The sequence below is a fragment of the Pholcus phalangioides genome, unplaced genomic scaffold, assembly GCF_987345545.1.
Source record: "Pholcus phalangioides strain wild (caught in Gottingen) unplaced genomic scaffold, Ppha-v1.0 ptg000017l_1, whole genome shotgun sequence".
Classification (NCBI taxonomy): domain Eukaryota; kingdom Metazoa; phylum Arthropoda; class Arachnida; order Araneae; family Pholcidae; genus Pholcus; species Pholcus phalangioides.
Window position 1 is genome coordinate 56,045,624 of NW_028301610.1, and position 18,701 is coordinate 56,064,324.

Genomic DNA, 18,701 nt, shown 5'->3' on the forward strand with positions numbered 1-18,701 from the left:
GGTAGCACCTGTGCATATAGGTGCCTCACCTATTTCTATACACGATATCTGAATAAAAGTCCAACCCAGTTCCCAGACTGTCTGGCGTCGTAAATAAAATTTTATTCTAAAAGGCTTCATTAAAATTTAACTACAAATTAATGTAACAAGTTAGCGAGTAGCTTGTTACAGGGTCACTCATATGGTCAGGGCAGGTAAAGTGTCACAAGTAGATGCCCAACTCACTTGATCTCATACGGTCACTTAATTGGTCATTCATACAATCTGTCAGGGCAGGTGAAATGGGAAGGGAGTAAATTTCCAGTTCATTTGGTCACTCATATGGTCAGGGCAGGCAAAATGCCATTGGAGGCAAAAAATGTCCAACTTAGTCATTCATATGGTCACTCACCCCATCATTTGCATGTTTACTCGTACGATCATTCATACGATCAGGGCAGTTTAATTGTCATGGGTTAATGTCCAGCTCACTTGGCTATTCGTATGGTCAATCACTTGTGCCATCATTTATATGTTCTCTCATATGGTCAGGGCAGGTGAAATGTTTGGGTGGGGTAAATGTCCAACTCACTCGATCACTAATAGGGTCACTCAACAGGTTGCTCATATGGTCAGAGCAGGCGAAATGTCCTGGGTGAAATGTTGGGGTGAAATTTCCAGGGTCCAAATGTAACGGGTACAAAATGTTGGAGGCGAAATATCAGGGCAAAGATTCCGCGAACTAAAAATTTATTAACAAAGAAACAACGGAAAAAACCTGGCATAAAGTGCAATGAAAATGAAATGAGAGCAAGAAAAAACTTTGAATAAATGGAAAATATGCAATAAAAATTAAAAAAAGTAGAGAGTAATAAAAAACACTCGTCTCCCAAATCCAAAAATGTTTGTCTTCTTGAAAATCTGGTGGCAAAATCTCAAACAGATTGAAAAAAATCACAAAATGGCGCCTATACATCACAGACAATACCGCCCTCGGTGAAGGTCGCAGCTAGAGACTGACAGGCTATTGGCCAGTCATTGCCGTCTTAATGCATGGGCCCACCCAGGTATGGCCTGGGGCCTCATAAAAATGAGATCTGATTAAAATTTATTAGAATTTACCAGGTAAGCCCTCAGAGAAACCACTTGGCCTGGGGGCCCATGGTACTTGTAAGATGGCCCTTTGGTCAGTAAGCGGAATGCGATAAAAACATGCTCGATCCCTTCTGTGGCCAAGACAAGGATAAAATGTTTGATTTATTATTATATTATATTCTTTGATTTATTATTATATTATATTCTTTGATTTATTATTATATTATATTCTTTGATTTATTATTATATTATATTCTTTGATTTATTATTATATTATATTCTTTGATTTATTATTATATTATATTCTTTGATTTATTATTATATTATATTCTTTGATTTATTATTATATTATATTCTTTGATTTATTATTATATTATATTCTTTGATTTATTATTATATTATATTCTTTGATTTATTATTATATTATATTCTTTGATTTATTATTATATTATATTCTTTGATTTATTATTATATTATATTCTTTGATTTATTATTATATTATATTCTTTGATTTATTATTATATTATATTCTTTGATTTATTATTATATTATATTCTTTGATTTATTATTATATTATATTCTTTGATTTATTATTATATACTGTCAGGTTTTGGAGACCATAGTTACAAATGAACATTGATGTGGTTGAGAGGGTACAGAGAAGAACTATGTGTGCTCTTGATGGCACACTGGGCTTAAGCTATGAAGAGAGACTTGATTTGTTTTAAATGTTTACATTTGAAGAGCGAAGATGTTGGGGGTATGGTTGAAGTGTTTAAAATTTTCAACAGGATGGACAATAAGTTATTAATACATTGTCAATCAACTGCTTCAACAAAGGGACACCAGTATCGATTGGTAAGATATAATTCTTGGTTGTGGTGTCACATGGAGTTTTTCTCCAATAGGGTTGTGAATAAATAAAAAAGCTTACCTCTGGGGGTCATGAATTCTAACACATAGTTAGCACGTTTAAAAAGAAATACGATAAACATATTAGGATAAATCAAGAAGCTATCCATACAACCATAATTTTTTATGGGCAGTATATTTATATTTCATCAATAATTTTTTTTAATTTTCATATTAGGATGCTGTATTTTTGATATAGTTTAGATATATATTCAACATCCTAATTTTTTTATCGGCATCTTTTTTCAGCGAGTTCGTTAAGCATTTTGTCTGTTGTGACCTTTGTATTTGATTTTTTATTGAAAAAATGGAAAACAATGTGCAATAGAAGCATTGCAATATAAATAATCAGTAAAACTATATCAAAAAACACTAAAATAGGATATAATTATTTTACCCAAGTAATTTAAGAATATTTTCTGAAAAAAGAATGTATGTATATATACCATTTATATATATAATAGAAACAATTTAGTAGTTTTTTATTTGATTTTTTTTTCCAGTTTCCCATTTATTATATGCCGCAGGTTCAGCAAACCTCTAATATACATCAGGTTCGTTATGTGTTCCCTTCCAATCCATCCATTTCCCAACAGCCTGCACCTAGCCATGGCCAGAATGTTGGGATCACTAGCCAGATGGTATCTGATGTTCAGTCTCATGGTTCTCAGAACAACTCTCAAGTTACTGGTATGTTTAAAGTTTCACTTTTCTGAAATACTGATATTATTATTCTTACTAAACTAGTTTTGAATTGAAACAAATTGTGTAGATAGGCTATTTTTAATGACACTTTTAGCTGCCAACATAAATAACTTTGTGACATTTTAAATATAAACAAAGGTTAAATGTAATCAGCAATTAACATTTAATTCAATAAATTTAAGACAGCTATTTATTTATACAATATTGTTGGCCATTGATTTTGGACAAAATACTAGTGATAGTGGAGGATTCAACCATAGACCTTGGAGTTTTTCCTTTCACCGATGGTATGAGGAAAGAAGCTGTATTTAAAGCAGTCAGTAGAAGCAAAAATAGGTTTTTTTTTGTAAGGGAATGGTTGAGTCTTCTGGAGATGTAGGATGAAGTGTGTGCAATCAGTAAGTGTGACTGAAGGTTACAAGGTTTATAAAAGCCAACTGCAACAGTATTATACAAGTAATATATATGAGAAAGTAAATGAGAAAGTGCATGAGATCCCTCAAGACCACACAAATATGCAGAGAGCACATTCAAAATATCAGCAATTTGAAGGTCATATTATAAGAATAATGTAGGAATTTTTTGCATTTTCCATATATTTGCTTTATTTGTTGGTGATTTTTTCATATTCTTGAGCAAAGTTTATCTTATCTTCCAAAGGTCATACCATGCATCACCACATACTTCATAGTTTTAGTTTTTTTTCAAAAGAAACTAATTCTTTCAATTATGCATTCTGACATGTGAATTCAGGCATTCTGAATTTGAGAAGACGCAATTCAAAATTTGAATTGTCAAGTTGGGCAATTTTCAAAATTCCCTTAAATTTATTGATAAACATTTATTTGTTTAAATTTCAAAACTCTGAAAACTGACCTAATATTCATAGTTTATTAAATGTAGCCCCTCCCCCCAGTTTTTTTTTGAAGAAAAATTTATGAAAAATTTGATGGACATTTGTAAGTAAATCTTTCTCGGCAACCTTTTTTTTTAATGTCATTTGTTGCATTCCAGCACAAGCAAATCTGTCAGTCACTTAAACCCTCTCAAAAAGTCTGTACAGAGAGCAGACAGATCAGAAAACAAAATTTGTTCAAAAAAAATTAATTATTCTATTATTTCAATTTAGTGCAAACTCTTGAAGTTGTCCCAAAATGTTGTTGCCTATGATTTGCATTTATGCTGTTTGCTTATGCAGTTTTTAGGAAATCAGTCATTTTGGGTAGGTCAACTAATTTCAAAACTAGTTTTAATTAAATTTAAAGGTAAATCTCTTAAAGGGTGTTTTGCTTCTAAATGACTCTGGAGGAAGCTGATTTTTCTGGAATAAGAAAACTTGTCTAAAGTGAAGACAGCTTGATATTATCTTCTAAAACTCACATCAAAGAGTATGAAATTGTCTCCAACCAGAATATCATTAGACTTGAACAAGAAACGACAATGGTGTCCCAGAGCTGTTCTCAGCACTTGGGACTGGCTCATGATTATATACACATAACACCAATTACTACCAAATAAACTAATCATTACCAAGTTGGATCAAAAGAATGTTTTCCTACAGGTATAACAAATGTATATATAAAAATTAATATACATATATCTCTCTTTATGCTATCACTTCTTGAGTGAGAGATGAAGAAAGCAATAGTACAAGACCTGCTCTTCCAGCTGATCCATAAGTATTTGCCTAGTCCTCAAAAACTGCCACCAAAATCCCAGTTGCTTCTGCCTCCTTAAAAACAACCCTTCCCCAACCTATTTTTTTTCCTGCATATATATACAATATCTGCATTGAATACTTGAGAGAGAAGATGAAGGAAACAGAAAAGCCTTGCTTTGTCAAGGGGAGAAGAAACAAAAACAGATGAGCGTTGCAAGCAATAGTATTAATCTTTCAATGGGCAAAGCTCCATAAATCCAGTCAGGAAAAACCTTTTTATTTCATCAATCACAAGCCTAGATATTTTGCAAATCTGATTTTTCACTGCAGCACATTTTCTCATCCCTTTTACTTTGCACCTGCTGAACCTTTAATCAGAATCAGTCCTTCTAGGTATAACAAAATGGCGGTCTTGCTATTGTTGATTGCATTATTGTCATCAACTAAACGAAATATTTTGAACATGATTAACTGGTGGATGGATTAATTGGATCAACCCTACTACTAAATTGCACAAGCATTGTAAACATTCCTCTTAAGAATGCTTAATGAGTTGGTGCATACTAGAAAGTATTGTATGTAATTACTTGGCTATTACTCGTGGCTTTGCTCACAAGGATTTTGTAATCTGAAAATTCCCCTTTATGACCCCATTAGGGGTTGAATTTTGAAAAATTTCTTCTTACTTAGCCTCTACATTATAAAATAAAGTGACTTGCTAAAGTCCACATTATAGCTTCAGTGGTCTTGACTCAGCGATGATTTCTCCATGCAAACTTTGAACCACCCAGCCCCCTTTATAGGTTGAATTTTGTAGAATAACTTCTCAGTGAGTCTCTAAATCATGAAATAAAACTACTGACAAAATTTGTTTATATCTTCAGTGGTTTTGGCTCATCGATGATGAATGAATCAGTCAGTCACGACATGTTATTTTATATATAGATTCATGGAAGAATACAATACAAATACAACGCCACAACAGGCAAATTGCCCAACGAGGTGGCTGACTTAAGAACATCATGTATCCCCGAGCCATTTTTTGGAGGCCCTACCTACTACTGCTACACCAAACACCCCCCCCCCCCCCCCCCCGCGGAACCCCAACGAAACGGTACATGCGGGAATGTGCGTGTAGTGAAACCTGACGTGAAGTTTTTTGTTTCTCTGTAATGCTGTCATCTGCCACCAGTTTTTCTAACTGTGAGTGAAGTGTTATGAATGAATGATTTATCGTTGTAGGACTGTTGCTCTCTGTGGCGAGACTTTTTAACGGGGAGATCGGCTCGCATTTGTGCCTTGAAGTTGGGAACCACAGAAAACCAACTTCAGCCGACCACCACTGTGGGGTTCGAACCCGGATCCTAGCATCGCGAGTCCGTCACTATAACCACTCGACCACCACAGTGGCAAATCATGTCTGTTCATGTCTGTAACATATTTATAAATGTCTAAATTGAGCTTTTCATGTATTTCAAATGCTGTCATCTACCTTCTAAATAGGAAGTGAAAGTGATAGAAGCCTGAATTTTTGTTCTTTAATTATCGTGTTGTGGGTCATCCCGCTCTCTATGAGTTGACTTTCTTAACCCTTTGATGCTCAAACTGCTGATATATTGGTTTCCCCTGTTTTAGTGTGAGAGCAAAAGTGTAAAATGGGAAAAACTGCTTACATCTCAAAATTGGAAAATCACTTGAAACAAGCTTCAGCTATCCACGGCAGTGATGATGGGCTGAAGTTGCCAGTGGGAATCAAACTTTCACTATGCAAATCAATCAAGATAAGCATGGTAGCCTAGAAATACATTTTATAACAATGTTCTGCTGTATAATGATTGTTACATGACCTTAATATTATTTGCATGATATTTAAAATCACACATAATAATGCTATTTAAAATATCAAGATAAAGTTAAAATATGTAATAAATTTCAAAAATGTTGAGAAACATATGCCATACATTATTTTGGTGGATATAAATATCTAACACAAGGTTGTGTGGCATGTGTCAATGGTGAATTTAAGTTAAGAGAGTGATTTTGTTTGTGGATGATTAAGTAAAATCTGAGTCAGATTTATTATGTTGTTATTACTGATTGTATTCACAGGTCCACAGTATCTGCCAAGCTACCCTATCATGGCCTTGCCTCATACTGGTGAAACTACTGTCTCCAATGCCTTTGTCAGTTACACATTAGCATCTCAAACAACATCTATAACTTCAACCACATCAGTCCTTGTTCCATCTTCACCAATCTCCATGTCTGTTTATCCTTATGGCAATATGGTGATTGGAAATTTGAATAATACCACTCAGACATCATTCACTCCACCTGTTACCACACAATCTAACCATCAAGCTCCAACATATGTTCAAACACCCATTGCAGTACAAACACCAACCGCCGTGCCCATGTATGTTATTACAACTAGCTCTGCACAAACTCCGATTGCTCAAACACAAATTGGCAGCAGCTGTGCTGCAACATTTGCTTCATATCGTTCCCAGTCTCTTCCGTCTGCTCCATCTGGTGGCTCTACTGGTGCACAATTGAGTGGTAGCTCTACAGCTTTAGGTTATGCAATTTATTCACCCCCTCACTTCCCAACTGCTGCTCTTGCTACACCACATACTTCTGCAACTGTAGTTGGCCAAGTTACACATACTACTCAGACTTCAGCACCAATAGCTCCTACTATTCTAACCACATTTCAAGTTTTGAGACCCAATATACCTCTTGTCAGTAATGTACGTACTGGCACACCACCACCAAATGCAGCACAAAACATAATGGCACAGTATGCTGCCCAGCCTTCTACCAGTAAGGTGCCTCTTTGTTTCCCACTGGTGAAACAGGCCAGTGACCCAGGGGTTGATTGTTTTGGCTTGGGAAACGGTAGGTCACTATCCATGTTTTTGGAATGCTCTTTATCTTTTTTTTTCTTCCTTATTTCTTGCATGAAGCATGAACTATTCTGATTTTTTTCCAGTGTAAAGTTTTTCATATTACTAGCATGCATCTGGTTGAATTGATATGTACCATAAAACCAGAGTGTTTCTTGGACTTCAACATTTTTAATATGTGGGAAAGGAAAAAGTACCACACATAACGTAATACATATTATTGCTGTGGAGATGACTACACATTCAACACTAGAAAGATGGATGGGGTCTGTGTGACCCTGTGCGCTCTTTCTGCTCCCATACCTCAAGTAAGAATGAACCAAAAGTTTCAAACTTTCTAGACATTTCCTGAATTATCACATTTTTAACATACACCAAAACGAACGATGGTCTTCGAACCCGAAAAAACAATTTTTATCAAATGATGGCCGCGAAAACCTTATCAACTGTTATACACCAAAGCTTTTTTCATTATTTTTCTTAGCAATGGAGATGAGAACAGATATACTTAGAAAGACGGAAGGGAGTCATGCTGACCCTCCCATATATTTTAGAATACATCAGCCATATAGTACTACCAACATTGTCACAATTGATTTTGTAAGGTCGAAATTCTTCTGATAGTCTCTTTGTGTATGTAATATGGTATAATCCCCATTTATGATACTTTTTTTACCTCCATTCAGCTTTGTTAAGTATTTTTGTCATTTTGTCCAGAAAATTGTTTGTTGATCATTTTTGTCGCACCACGGTCATTTTCTGCACATGAGGGCTAATTAGACTGGGACCTACAATTTATTGCCGATTCCGAATGGCAGGCTTGTTTTTTATACTCATGGAGAGGTTGGTGCACTAACCCCTTGATGGGGGGACTCCCTGCGGTAGCAATTTTTTGCTGCAGTCAAGTCGCTGTTTTTTGTTGTACCCCTGCATCAGGAAAAATTGTTTGTTCTGCAAAAAAAAAATGTTCCATGTTCTTATGATTGCTGTTAGAAATGACAAAAAAATACAACACTGAAAATGAAACTTTTCAAAAGTTGGCCAACTTTTGAAAAAATTTAACTTCAGTGAATCTGTATCTTTTTGCCACATAAAACAGCAGTGCTGATGATGATAATTTAGAGAGAGTGAAAACTACCCTGTGCAAAACCTTTGTGAAGTAAGCAACAGTATTGATAATGGATATGTGAATCAGAATGAAATTATATCTCCAAAAATGTCTTAGCTGATGCAAAATGAAATGCTACTAGAAACAATTAATACAAACCACATTGAAAAGCCACCAATGAAAACCTGAACTACACCAAAACATCAACTGATTTCCATATATATTGGAGATCTCAATAATATCCCGTCTGTCTGTAATGAAGAAACTGCTGGAGATGAAAATGTAAGAAAAATCATGAATCATCAGGGCTGTAACTAGAGGGGGGCAGGGTGGGGCAACTGCCCCGGGCAGCAAAATTGAGGGGAAGCAGTTTCAGATAAAAACAAAGAATACCGTTACAAAATTAAAGAATTTTAAGTTGGGGGGGGGGGCAAAAATCATAGTTACGGCCCTGTCTTCATCAATACGATGCCGAGGATTCCAAAATATTTTACGAGAAACTGATTCCACATCACTGGAATTATGTGCATTTTTTTTCAAATCTAAATCAAAAAGCTTTGTTTAAGCCCTTTGGAAAGGGTTTTAAATGCATTCCAACAAAAAAAAAAAAAAAATCACACATTCGTTGATCATATTCACAACCTAGAAGCGGTGCAACACTAAGATCTTATCAGGAATGTATGGAAAATACAGATCAGCCAATCTCGAGTTTCTTCCACACTGATGCTCATCAAGAATCAAGAGAGGTTGTTTGCGCATGCACACACACACCAGAATCCTTTAAAATTAAATAATGATAAAATATATTAACATGTCAATGGTTTTACTCACTAATCCTTTGTGGTATAACTCTATTCTGTCATAAAAATATCATCCATTTTCAATCCACTGCTGGATGAAGGTCTTTAAATTTTTCCATGTTATTCTGTCTATGCTTTAGCCATCTAGTTGACTTCAGCTACTTTTCTGATCTTATCAATCCATCTTGTGTGAGGACGCCTTCTTGGACGTTTAACACCATGGGGGATACCAATCCAGAATACTTGTGGTCCATCTGTTACCCAGTCTTCTTGCAATATGTTCAACCCATTTCTATTTTAAACATTTGATTCTTGTCATTTCCAATGTGAATTTAAGCTTATATGTCTTTGGTACTTTGAAGATTTTATAAATTACTGATAGAGACTGACTGATTGGTCGATAATTCTTGAGATCATTTTTTCGCCCTTTTTGTAAAGAACCATCATTGCGTTATTCCAATCTTCAGGCACATTTGATTTTGTGAGACAATTTGTGAATAAAGTAGCTAACATACTGACAAATTCTTCTCCTGCTTCTCTAACAATGTCTATAGAAATCTCATCTTCACCTAGGCATTTCCCTTTTTTTTATACATCTTATAGCTTTGTAGGCCTCTTCTTTCAGCACAGGTGCTACTTGTACAAATTCTGCTCCATTTTCTTTTCTTCCTGCTCCTTTTCTCTGTTCTGATCCCTTTCTTCATGTTTGTATAGAGTGTTATAAAATTCCCCTCAACAATACTAATAATTTCATTTCCATCCTTTGTGATGGTTTCATCTTTCCTTTTTAGTGAAAAAGTTTAGTTTCTCCCAACAGTTATATTATAATTATAAGCTCCTATTATCTTCCAGTACTTTACAATATCACAATTAAATTTCCTGACATCATCTCAGGCCCACCATTTGGGGGGGGGGGGGTCGGGGCAACGGCCCCCTTGGCTTTAGAAAATACACTAGAAATAGTATATATATACAGTAGGATAAAAATACAAGAGAAATGAAGATAAAAATGCAGAGGTAGTGAAAAGATATCTTTTGAATTTATATATATTAAAATATATACAACATTGAGTATATGTTCTTTGCCCCCCTTGGAAAAAGTTGAAATGACAGTCCTGCATCTTCTGTAATCCTCTTTCGTACTGTCTTACAAAGTTCTGCATATTCCACTTTTGATTTAGGGTCATTCTTCTTAATCTGAAATTCTCTCTAGTCTTTCATCAGTTTCTTTGTTTCTTCTGTTATTTTCTTCATTGGTTTGATTTCTTTTACTCCAGTGACTTCTTTCGCTGCTACTTTTAGGGTAGTGGTTAAAGTTCTGTTGATCGTGGTGATATCTTGTCGATCTTCAGTGGCGTTATATAACAAATCAAATTGGTTCCTCAGCTCTAACTGGAGTTTATATCAATGTTCTGGAAGATTTGCCATATCTATGAGTGTTCTTGTATTTATAAGTTTTGCTCTTTCCATTCTAGTGTTGAGCATTATTCTACATCTAACCAGTTGATCACTTCCTGTATTGAATTTGTTGAGAACACAGCAGTCACGGATGTTGCACCTGGCAAATTCTCAAAAATTCAAACAGCTCTCATTTTTGTGAAGCCCCTGGGCCATGCCGGGTTGGCCCATGCATTAAGACAGCACTGGGATCATATGCTTCTTATTAGATAGGATGTAGTTGATCTCGCTTGTTCCAGTTGGGCTTCTCTAGGTCCACTTTCTTTGGAGTTTTTTCTTAAAAAATGAATTCATGATGCATAACTGTTCGCTCTCTGCAAATTTGAGTTTGTTTTCTCTGTCATTCCTTACACCATAACCATGACTTCCAACTGAGCTTTAACTATTTCTTCTCTCCCCAATTCTAGCATTGAAGTCACCCACTACTATTTTGATATGGTTTCCTTTACTATTCATCTCATCTAATTCCTTATAAAAGTCTTCTACTTCCTCAGAACAGCTTGTTGTTGGTGCATAGACTTTTTTAATCTGTATCCGGTTTCTGCTTGATATTCACATAACCAACTTTGCAACTCTATCAGATGTGCTATCTAACTCAACAATGTGATTTTTCAACTATTTCTGAATGAGAAATCCTACTCCACTAGCTCTTCCATTATCCATTCCTCTGTAGTAAAATTCATGTCCACTGGCAAGTTCAATTTTCTCCTCTCCTTTTCTTCTTACTTCACAAATGCCTAATATGTCCCAATTTATTCTTCCCAGTTCTTCTTTGAACTCCTGTAAACGATTTTCTGATGGGAGATTGTCCGTTATACATGGCCAAGGCCATCATCTTATGGCAGCCTGGTCCAACCCAGAGATTCTTAACACCCTCTGTCTTCATGTCTGGCTGATTGCTTCTGTAACCAGGGACACTCAGACTGCTAGGGACTGAGAGCCTTAGTTTATAGACATAGTTCATATTTCTTTTTTTTAGAGAGTTTTTGGCCTTAATCCTCTATGCTGGTCAGTGTGGGTTGGAGGAAGCCCATCCTTGTCTGTTCACCACGTTTTAAACATGGCTACTTACAGGCTGGACCATGAGAAGGTGCGGATTGGACCTTAAGCCTCTACTTCTAATACATTCTTTTAAGTTCTCATAATGAAGTAATTGAAGGAGCTTCTCCTAGTTAACAAGTAAAGACTATTCAACAATATATTATACCATGCTGTAAGATATTAAAATGTACAAAAATTTCCAGAAAAAACAATGGGATCACACATATCCCCACCCGTCTTTCTAGGCATAGCCCCCCGATCTTTCTAGTGTTAAATCATTAAATTGACCAAATTGTGTTCATGTGTATGACACTTTGTTATGCTATTTCTTATTTGAAAGCACACATTTAAAAACGCAAATTCTTAATATTAAGACTAACTGGCATGTCTTAAGTTTTTAACTGACTTTTTAAAAAAATTTCCATGTTGGATTTGTTGTTATTCCAAACATAAAATGTTATAAATCCTGTCTGGCTTTACAGATATAAATACTTTATTTTTTTTAATATATCTTTATCTCTTGAAATCATTTGTTCTAGGTTTGTGTGTCATTTGGTTTCAGTATCTCTGTTATCTGTTTTTTCTAGTACCTTCTCTAAATGTAAAACAATCTTCCAAACTTGCTGTCTCTTTCTCAAAATGTTCCCATCTCCTTCTTACAAAGCCAACCAATAGGATTCTATGTTGTATCTATAGTGTCTATTACTCCCAGGGGGTGATATCACCCATTTAGGAAAAGCTCTAAGCATTATTTTTTCCCCCTTGTGCGATTTTGTTTTTCATCTTCAATTCCATTGTTATATACCATCCCCCTCATGCTAGAAGCACTAATGTGCATTGTCTTTGGAGAAAAAAACATGGGAAATAACGTTTGACTGTTAACTCTACGCATGTTACTCTATAGAAGTTATTTTCCTAAAATGTTTAATAACGTGTTTCAATAGAAATACACATTCACGTTTCAGACAAAAATTAGGTAGCAAAATAATTTATCCAACCAGCTGATAAAAAAAAGGGGGAAAATTTGCACATTTGTGATTCTGGCATGCAGGGGAAAATGTTAGTACAGAAACAAAAAATCAGCCGGTTCATGAAAAGAGATGCCCACAAACAATTAAAAAAAAAAATGGATGCCAAATATAACTAAAACACAAAAACCCAAAACAAGGACAATTATCACAAGACAAATACATGCTAAAATAAAACTAAAACAAATGATTATGATTTTTAAAAAAAATTATGGTTGTCTAATGTAAGTATGGATAGCTGCTCAGTTTATCCCACAAAAAAAATATGTTCATCATATTCCTTTGTGAATATGTCAACTGTGTTGAAATTCATGATCCTTGAGGGTGAGCTATTCCATTTGCTCACAACCCTATTAGAAAAAAAACTGTGACATCACAACCTGGAATTGTCATTTGCTAAACAATAATGGTGTATTATTGTTGTTGACACAGTTGTTTGACAGCGTATTAATAACCATTTTCTATCCTATTCATCCCACTGAAAATTTTAAACACTTTGATCATAGCCCCTGACACCTGCGCTCTTTCAATGTAAACATATTTAAAAAAATCAAATCAAGTGTACCAACAAGAGCACATACAGCTTTCCTCTGCACCATTCTGACTATTTCTATGTGCCTTTGTAGGGATGGTCTTAAAGCTAAAGGCATACTCCAGGACAGGATTAACTAAACCCAAAAAAGCAGATGAATGCCTTTAGGGGCATACGAAGAAACTTTTTCTTTTTAAAATAAACTGAGTATTCAGTTTGCTTTTTCGACCATTGTGGAACGATGTTCAGAAAACCTAAAACACTCATCAATGAGAATTCCCAAATTGGTTATCCTAGTTGCATACGGAATAATATCACCATTCAACTTGCAAGTAAGACATGATTTGTTTGAACCAAAACGAGTGACCATGCACTTTTCCATGCTAAAAGTCATGCCCCATTCATTTGCCTATGTTGCAATTCTACTTGCGTTGGTCTGGAGCAACTCCCTATCGCTTTGATTCCAGACTATCCCCATTAGTTTCACATCATCTGCAAATTTGTTGAAAATTTCAGCGGTTTCCTGATCAAGTTTATCAATAAAAAATGAAAAAAGAATGAGACACATGACACTTCCTTGAGGGACTCCACTCTTCGCAGATGTCCAATCAGAAAATTTCCTGTTCACCATAATCCATTGTGACACATCATAAAACCACAATTATGTCAAATTCAATAAGTTTCTCCCAATGCTAGTCTCATGTAAATGTGTTAAGAGTTTAATATGTTGGACCCTTTTGGTATAAACAAAGTCGACGTTTTTGTCCTTTCCCAAAGCCTTAGTGATGATCATAGGAGCAGCCTTTTAATAATAATTTCTAATATTTGCAAGAGGGAACTTGTCGCACTTACTGGACAATAATTGGACACAGCTTCTTTACTACCCATTTAAATATCAGAACCACATTAGCAAGCTTCCAATCCCTTGGGATGAAGCACTTATCACCCCTCCCCCATGATGTACCCATAATCTTGGATATTACCTTCTCTATTAGCCCTCTATTGGGTGCAGCTGATCTAATATGCACAGCCTTCACATTTTCTCTACTTTCCTAGATGGCACTAGCACTATTGAGTAGCTGTCTCATCTACTCAGGTTTGAGTGTGTCACAATCAGTTCACTCAAAACTTTACCAAACGTGAGTGGTGACCAGAGTGACTGCTAGTCTCATTGCATCTGATTATGCAACATTTTAGAAGGTTAGTATTTTTCCTTCTATTGCATGGGTTTGCTTCTGTGAGACCCATGCATATTTATTTTTCTCATTTACTGACAGGTGGCAGGAACAATTGTCTAGATTTTCTCACTAATTTTCCTCCATCCAGTATATTTGATCTGATGACCACAGCACGGTAATCCCCCTCTTACCCCGCTGCATTAAAATAATTTGTTTGACTGGTTTTATGTCAAATGTTTTTTTGCAGAAATTTCTGTGTTTTTTCTTCTATTGACACCCCCCTAATAATGATGTTAATCTGTAGACAGTTGTATAAATTAACATAATTAGATGTTTATTATGTTTTCTGATTATGTGTCCAATAGGCACATTGTACCCAAACTCAGCAATCAAGATATTGCACCTGATGGAAGGTTAAAAACTGATGCAAAAGAGTCATTGCCTTGACCACAGTCACCACGCATGTCTACATTGCTCTTTTCCCTTCCTCTAGACCCTTCTATCAAGAAGTGGCCCAACTGTTTCCTTATATCCATTGCTGACATACTTGAAAAATGATTTTGGGTCAGTACCAATGCTATCTGCCAACTTAGATTTAACTTCTATTGCACTATCCTGTATTGCTTTCTTCAAAACTCTTTTTTTGGCAAATGATGACAGGTCATCTCTTATATTTTTATACTCCCTAAATGCCCTTTTCTTTTCAAGATATAAGTCATGCACATTATCAATGGACCAGAGGGGGGTACAGTGAACAAACACAATTTTTATGAACAAAGGCTATGATGTTATGCAAAACTGGGGAAAGTTTTGTCCTAATTTCTTTCCATTGACTTACCATGCTCACTGATTCCAACTGTTCTTCAAAAACTAGTTAACTTTTGTTAACTTGGTTGGTTCTTCAAAAAAAAAAAAAAGAAAGAAAGGAACCATTTCTTAATAATAGATTTACCCACAGTGAAGCTACAAACCAAACTAACAACCGGATGGTCACAAAAGTTGTCTCCAACCAAAACATGTTCAACAAGATCTCCAAAACTCTCCAAAAATAGAAATAGCCTTAGTAACTTCTGATACAAAAAATTATCGAGCACCAACTTAAGAAAATATCTCTCGTATTGATCTCTAGCTGAAAGGTTTTCCCAGTTGATATCTAGATAGTTCGAATCCTCTAATGTAACTACCTTCTTATGCATTACACATATAGGAAATTTCATCATGAAGCTTGGAGATATAGTTTTATCCCAATTCAGTGGGTTATAGCAAACTCCTAAAATAAGCTTATGATGCTTTTTGTTTCCAAGCTCAACCCATGCCCAAAGCAGAATATGCCAAAATCTGCGACGTACGTCGCAGAACAATTAGTGCTACTGCAGAACAATCTGGTAGTATTTTAAGAAAAAAGTGCAAGAAAACAGTATTGTGGGATTTTTATTGCAGAACATTTCCAGTCAGCCGAGGGTTTGTTGCAGAACAATGCAAAACATTTTGCTTTCGGGAACCCACGCAGTTTCAATATTATTTTTCTTTATGTTAGACTCTCTAGCCTACAAACATGATTTCATGTAAATCAAGACTCCACATCCTTTGCTATCAGATCTATTTTTGAAGAAAGTATCGTATTCTGAGATGTGTAAGAGAGATTCATCCCCATCGTTTGCCCAAGATTCTGTAACATCTACAAAGTCTAGGCTCTCCACAGCTACTAAAATAGTTTCTAAAATACCTTTCTTACTACCCAAGCTCCTGGCATTTATTAGCATACATTTTAACTTGCCCTGTGGTTTAGTGTCAGTCGAGAAGCCATCTAAGTCGGAGGTGGGTTGTTCCCCAGTCAGGACTGTTATTATCATTAATAATTCTTGCCTATGTGGTCTGGAAATAAAAAAATCTGGCCTAAGCCGCCTCATGAAAAAATTATGCAATCATCATTCAACCCCCCTCCCCTTTGTCATCAAAAGCCAGCAAATCCAAAACCCCTCCCCTCGATGCTGACGTGAATACTTGAATGGTCCATAATCAGATTTATGTAAGCCTTAAAGGTCTATAAGAAAGTGACTTATTTTTATATCAGGGTTGGACAAATCCCCAAAAAATCTAGGCGCCATAAAAAATTTTAACCCAGAGGAAAAGGTCCAAAATAATGCTGCTTTTGATTTTTTGCAGGCATGGTGACTATCTTTCATGTTGCAGATATGCTACTATAAATTGCAAACATTTTGTGCTGCTCTCGGCCTGCACCATAGGCGGAGATAAACTTGGAAGTCTTGGGGGGCATGGTCATTATTGCTGGGGGGCACAATGATGATGTCAATTCATATATGCATATGATCAGTCGACTTCACCTTTGGTGCTGCCCCCCCCCCCTGTATCTCCACCCATGGCCTGCACTTTAGTAACTACATAAAGGAAATGTTTTAGACACCAATACCAATTTTTTAATCACCATCATGAACAACCTGGCGCCTAGGATTTGTCCAGCATTTTTCTATACACAGTCAAACTAATTTCACATTTAAGAGAGACTGCAAAAATGATAGGATCATCTTAAATTCAAATATTTGTAATTCATCAATACACGGTTCATAAATTGACTGGAAATTGTAACTACATCATCAAAACTCACATAGCAGTGTCGGCTATTAAACTGAAGAGCCAAAAAAACTTGTACAGGTATGCCTATGTAAATAAAGAGATATGGAACCAATCAGAGTACTGCGCTGTGGTCGGCAACGCCTATATAACACAACAAGTGTCTGGCATAGTTGTTAGATCGGTTACTGCTGCTACAATGGCAGGTTATCGTGATTCAAGTGAGTTTGAACGTGGCGTTATAGTCGGAGCAGGAGAGATGGTACATAGCATCTCCGAGGTAGCGATGAAATTTGGATTTTCACGTACGACCATTTCACGAGTGTACCGTGAATATCGGGAATCCGGTAAAAAATTAAATCTACGACATCGCTGCGGCCGGAAAAAGATCATGCAAGAACGGGACCAACAACGACTGACGAGAATCATTAAACGTGACAGACGTGCAACCCTTCTGCAAACTGCTGCAGATTTCAATGCTGGGCCATCAACAAGTGTCAGCGTGCAAACCATTCAACGAAACATCATCGATATGGGCTTTCAGAGCCTAAGGCCCACTCGTGTACCCTTGATGACTGCACGACACAAAACTTTACGCCTCGCCTGGGTCCAACAACACAGACATTGGACTATTGAGGACTGGAAACACGTTGCCTGGTCTGACGAGTCTCAATTCCAATTACTTCGAGCTGATGGACGTGCACGGGTATGGAGACAACCTCATGAATCCATGGACCCTACATGTCAACAGGGGACTGTTCAAGCTGGTGGAGGCTCTCAAATGGGACTTTTTCAAAAAAATTACTTCTCCCCCTTCCTGACAGTAATACAAAATATTATGTATAAATTGTATGTAATATTATGTCTGAAGTAGTGCTGGAGGTAATTGACACCATGAATCCTGCAGGACTGTCCATAAATCCGTAGGAGTAAGAGAGGGTGGAGATCTCTTCTGAACAGCACGTTGCAAGGCATCCCAGATATGTTCAATAATGTTCACGTCTGGGGTGGCCAGCGGAAGTGTCTAAAGTCAGAAGAGTGGTCCTGGAGCCACTTTGTAGCAATTCTGGATGTGTGGGGTGTCGCATTGTCCTGCTGAAATTGTTCAAGTCTGTCGGAATGCACAAAGGACATGAATGGGTGCAGGTGATCAGACAGAATGCTTATGTACCTGTCATCTGTCAGAGTCGTATCCAGACGTATCAGGGGTCCCATATCATGCCAACTGCACCAGCCACATGCCATCACAGAGCCTCCACCAGCTTGAACAGTCCCCTGTTGACATGTAGGGTCCATGGATTCATGAGGTTGTCTCCATACCCGTACATGTCCATCAGCTCGAAGTAATTGGAATTGAGACTCGTCAGACCAGGCAACGTGTTTCCAGTCCTCAACAGTCCGATGTCGGTGTTGTCGGACCCAGGCGAGGCGTAAAGCTTTGTGTCGTGCAGTCATCAAGGGTACACGAGTGGGCCTGCGGCTCTGAAAGCCCATATCGATGATGTTTCGTTGAATGGTTTGCACGCTGACACTTGTTGATGGCCCAGCATTGAAATCTGCAGCAGTTTGCAGAAGGGTTGCACGTCTGTCACGTTTAATGATTCTCGTCAGTCGTTGTTGGTCCCGTTCTTGCATGATCTTTTTCCGGCCGCAGCGATGTCGTAGATTTAATTTTTTACCGGATTCCCGATATTCACGGTACACTCG

The 18,701-nt window shown here is 36.7% G+C and overlaps 1 protein-coding gene across 7 annotated transcripts in view; it reads left to right on the forward strand.

Moving 5' to 3' along the window:
* Nucleotides 1-18,701, forward strand: part of LOC149074142 (uncharacterized) — a 326,315-nt gene that overhangs the window by 286,361 nt on the left and 21,253 nt on the right. For 5 of the 7 annotated variants that reach the window (XM_089246470.1, XM_089246473.1, XM_089246476.1 and 2 more), the window contains 2 exons: nt 2,490-2,676; nt 6,461-7,249. In XM_089246470.1, the coding sequence (XP_089102596.1) occupies nt 2,490-2,676; nt 6,461-7,249 (976 nt within the window). The remainder of the gene's footprint in view (nt 1-2,489; nt 2,677-6,460; nt 7,250-18,701) is intronic. The other 2 variants (XM_089246474.1, XM_089246477.1) reach the window with 2 other exon arrangements.